We start from the raw sequence: 5,125 nt of genomic DNA, 5'->3' as shown, positions 1-5,125 counted from the left end.
TTGGTGAAGGTCTTGGAGAAAGGGGATAGCTATGAGGTTCAATACACACATTTTATCAATTTGCTTGACTTATCATTCTACTTCCACATACTGTCTGTTTTAGCATTCTATTCGATTAGAAGAGAATTCTTGCCCATGTATACATTGCTAATTTGTAATAATATAATGCATCTTTGATTCAACTGGTGAGGTCGACGGAATGTTAAGCCAACCACCTTACCTCCATTCTCGCTACAGTTTTCCGCATTCCTATACCATAAGTTAAGGGGTGACACTACGTGCAATTCCAGGGACTGGGCAGATAAATGCCCCTCAGATCTGGCACCTAGGGAAAGGAAATCCTCTCTTTGCAATGCAGTTACTTGGGGCATCTTTCTTTAAGAACTTCAAAAAAGAACCTCTCTGGTATTCAGATGAAGTATTCGAGTAAAATTAATGACAATACAGTAATCAAAAAATTTCCTAGATGCTTTCTCCCATGAGATGAGTTTGTGAAAAAAATATGCATCTAATAGTAACTATGCAAATAAGTAAATGATTGGAAAAAATGCCCTGCCTTCCACAATCCATCACTAGGCAAAATGAGAAATTTTGTGGTTGCATCTATGGTCGTGTCTCTCACATCTGGTTCTGAACTTAAATGAACTCGAGGTACATCTCCTAATATATAAAAAAAAAAGCCATTAAGTATACAGTTTCTCCTGTGACCATTCAAATGTTACTCTTGAGCTAGACCATTAAGATAGAATTATAAAGTTACAAATCAAAAAATTATTTAAGTATGTTCTCATTAAAATTAATCTCTACACAGCATTTGTAGTGGTACCTGGTAGGAGTGTCACAAATCCACCCTTCTCGATGTTTTGGCGTTCAATACTTGGCTCATGATCAACAGTCAGCTCAATAGCAATGCCATTTTTACATATAACAGCCCTAGAATCCCCTGTATTTGCTACAAAGAGTTTTTTCCCATCAACTAAAATAGCAGTGACTGCTGTGGAGCCACCGGGCCCTAAATCAGCTGCCTTTGCTAAAATTTTCCCATCAGTCCGGTTGTATGCATTCTTGATGGCACTTTCTGGGTCTGTCCAGAACTTCGGCTCCATTATTATCAGAGATACTTGTCAGCATTAAAATACTTAATTAGCATTTTACACCATACGAAACTTTGAAAATAGCAAGTGACAACCAATACAACGAATGGCAGATCAGCTGTAAAAGCATTTTACTGGATGTGCATCAGAGTCAGAAATCTCATCTAATATACAATTTTTTTTCTAAAGAGTCATTTGAGAACCATCATATTTATATAAATGAAGGAAATTATAAAAAATGATAACGATTTGTCACAAACGCAATTTTTGCAATAAGGAAGCATTATTGCTTTATGCCATGACGTCATGCTACTATTGGACGTTTTTTCTTTGGATAGGTGCAAGAGACAAATGAACATATAAGTATAGGAAATATATGAACAGTTTAAGCTATTTGAAAAATAGTGGATTTACGCATGAAACATATTCAACTAGAAATATGATGGGGAAAAACAAGAAATTCATTATATGTGAGAAGTAAAATGTTGGAGAATCTTCGCCTTTGAGGTTTGAGAAATGGACATGGCAATATATCACAACTAGAAAAATCTTGTTCATTGATGCAGATCATTGTTACAATTAACAATATATATCATATGCCAAAGATAAAACACAGGAAATTAACCCATGAAGTCAATGCAAGTAGAAACACCATAATAGAACCAATAGAGGAGAAAACGAAATTGTTTCACAAGTTACAATCAAGTTAGGAAATTGAGATAAACATATGCAATTTGGAAAATGGAAAGAAACTTTGAACCTGCTCCAATTTAATGTATAATTTTAATTTTTGATTGACTAGCGATTGCAAAACAATACATGTCACAATACAATCAACTATAAAATTTAAATAGATGTTGAATTTTGATTACAAGTATTCCCCATGATTCATAGATGGTAAACCAGGTAGACCATCAGCATTGATTACAAGTATTCCCCATGATTCATAGATGGTAAACTAGGTAGACCATCAGCATTGATTACAGTGCATAACCCCAAAGGAATTGTAAGAGTTGAACTTGTGACATCCCATTTCTGAGAAGTTCAATGTCTAACTCCAAGCCCAATCAAGCCAACCCAAGGGCTCAAAAATAAGATAATAAAAAATATATGCATTTGGTAACGAGGCGTGATACCTATCATCCAACTCAGAAAGGATATAGGTTGGTAACAATTGAAATAGACTTACAAATTAGCTAATTTAGAGAGTTTCATTGTGGGCAAAATCAAGAATCTCATTCTAGATTACGATTTAAGTTGGGAATCAAACCCTACTCAACTAATGAAAGGACTGAAATTTGCTAAACCCCTTTCCAGCACTAATTTAAATATGTAGACTATAGATTGGTACTACCCAGGCACTCCCTAGGTGACATTATCAAGCAGCGCATCAGTAGCTACAGAGTGATTGATACAGATGTGGATGCTTCTTCTCCCTCCTATACTTTTTACATCTATACCTAATGACAAGTAATGGGCACTTCCACAGTATGTTGTAACTGGTGTACTTTTGAGCCCCGTCGACCTCTCTTTTGGTCACCCACTGCCATTAATAAAACTAGTCTTATCTTATCTTCTATCGTCTGTTAATAGGAAATGGTACTGTAATATAAAAACAATACTAAATAGCCAGGACTAACTCTCACCAATTTAGATCCTCATCTAGGAGTGAGCACTTAGTGTCTATACTTTCTTTTCTATATTTGAGGCCAATGTACATCGAGAAATTACACTGTACAATACAAGTATTCAAGAGACATCTGCTATCAATTCCATCTGAGCAACGACAATCTCAGTTACATACCATGAACCACGTAATCCAAATGTACATCAAGAAATTAAATTGTACAAAACAACTATTCGAGCGACACCTCCCATCAATTCCGTTTCAGCAAAAGCAATCTCGGTTATTTACCCTGAACCTCAAAATTTTGACGACATGGTTCATGGTATACAACTGAGATTGTTGTTTGCTGAAATGGAATTAATGGAAGGTGTCACTTGAATAATTGTTTTGTACGGTGTAATTTTTTGAGGTACAATGGCCTCAATAGCCATTGGGTTCTAGGCTTATTCTACATTACATCTTTAATATCGGAAGCAGGATCCAATTTGACCCATATTTAATATCAGAAGCAGGATCCAATTTTACCCAGATCTATATACATAATAATAATAGTGGATTGAGTACCATCAAAATTGTGTAATAAAATAAATTTTGTTATTTTAATTTTTTATTAGTTTTTTTTAACAAATTTGATTTTTATTTTATTTGGTATAGAGAGTAAATGTTTGAAATTGTTGGTGTATAATTAGCCCATGCCATACATTTCAATAATGAACATTGCATGCAGTTTTGTTAATAGTGTTTTTGTAATTCACTGTTAAAAAATTAGAATTAACCATATGTAGTGGTAGTAGGCAAGACCTTTTTTCGCACCATTTATGACTGAATTTTTTCAAATTTTATGAAGAAAATTGATATTTAAAAGTCTCTTTCAAGAGGTTCTAGGGAATTTGTATTTGGAAAATATTATATCCATGGTTTATAAATTACTCACAAAAAGTTGATTCAAAGTAAAATTCCAATTTCTATTGTGATGGGTTAGAAATGGTTTTAACTATTGACTTTTGTATTTTAATTTTCCCCTAGCTTTTAAATACATTTCAAACTCTTTAATTGGCTTCATGGATTGTGAATGCTTAGAATTATTGACCTAAATATATGTATTATTAATGTCTTTTGCAAAACAACCCTTCACAACCACCATAAATAAAATAGACCCTAAAATCTTTGAACCCCACACAATATTTAAAATTTTTAAATGAGTAATATTATTAAATAAACTAATATCATTTTTTTTTGAGAAATTTAAATTTTATAAATTCTCAATATTACTTGCAGTTATTCTTAGCTGTAAAAATTTTACACATTTAGGGACGAAAGGCACACTCATCATAAGTTTTACTTCATGAATTGGAAGGTCAGTTTACCAAAAGAAAAATATAGTATTTTCTTGGGAATTTCACGACAGTAACAAGGTGCTCTACAGCCCAGTATTACATAGATGTTGTTACATATATATATGGCAATATCTAAAAAATAAATAAAATAGCATAGATCCATCTTAAACCCGGATCTCTCAAATACCAAGAGAGATCAAATAATAATAAAAATTTACACCTCAAGAAATTTGATCCCTCTCAGTACTTGATGAACCCAAATTTGATGAATCTACACTAGTTTTAATAAAACCCTTTAAAAAAATGTTTAAAAAATGTATTAAAACATCATCATTAACAAAATTGAATAAAGTTGATCAGTTCAAAAATTTACGAAAAAGGTTGAAATGCAATACAAAATCTTGCAAAAAGTCCAAGAAAATTTGAGATGACCATCCAAGGCACGAGCACTTCATACCTACCTCATTTAAAATGTTGTCAAAAAGATTTGATTGCAAGTAACATGGGACGCCATGTCCCAAATGTCCGTCAAAGATAGCAAAAAGCCCCAAATCATGATCTTCTACATGCCTATACTCTGCGACATGGTAGTCCTCCATATCATGCCTTGTTTTACCCTTCACTAAATGAAATCCATGAATTACTTTATTGTTTGGTAACTTGCAACGTCCTTTTCTTGTATCAGATGAGGATGGAGTGAAGCCAACTGCCGTATTGTTGCCACTTTAGCAGCCATTGTAGCCAGTCAAGCATTGATTACGGCAACATTCTCAATCATAAGACAGTCCATGGCTCTTAGTTGCTTCCCTCGAGTGAATATTGTTCATACCTCACAAAACTACGAGGGTTAGATCTATTCACCTAAAGTTAACTATGTTCTCATGGTTATCTGCCTTGCAATTGTCATAGGATTCCGGGATGGAACACAATTTGGTAATGCATATGGTAAGAATATACGAATTTATATCTGACAACCGAATTTGGTAGTTTTTATCGATTCTTTTGAGTTTCCAAGGATAATTTTAGGTGTTTGGTGGTGCAGAGGTTGCAGTGGTTGGGGTCATGTT

At 33.7% G+C, this 5,125-nt stretch overlaps 1 protein-coding gene across 1 annotated transcript; it reads right to left on the bottom strand.

The window, feature by feature from the left end:
- Positions 1 to 508: 508 nt before the first annotated feature.
- Positions 509 to 4,766, bottom strand: LOC149247697 (putative protein phosphatase 2C 44). Its single transcript, XM_089445023.1, has 3 exons — positions 4,520 to 4,766; positions 827 to 1,100; positions 509 to 660 (listed from the first exon to the last, which is right to left on the bottom strand). The coding sequence occupies exons 1-3, from the start codon at positions 4,655 to 4,657 to the stop codon at positions 509 to 511; spliced, it is 564 nt and encodes a 187-aa protein (XP_089301149.1). The 5' UTR covers positions 4,658 to 4,766.
- Between the last annotated feature and the right edge of the window lie 359 nt (positions 4,767 to 5,125).

The sequence above is a fragment of the Pinus tabuliformis genome, chromosome 7, assembly GCF_031772625.1.
Source record: "Pinus tabuliformis cultivar Carrire ecotype Pingquan chromosome 7, CPIR1, whole genome shotgun sequence".
Taxonomy (NCBI): Eukaryota; Viridiplantae; Streptophyta; class Pinopsida; order Pinales; family Pinaceae; genus Pinus; species Pinus tabuliformis.
The sequence above is the reverse complement of the archived record's forward strand: the minus strand, read 5'-3'. Positions and strand labels throughout refer to the sequence as shown.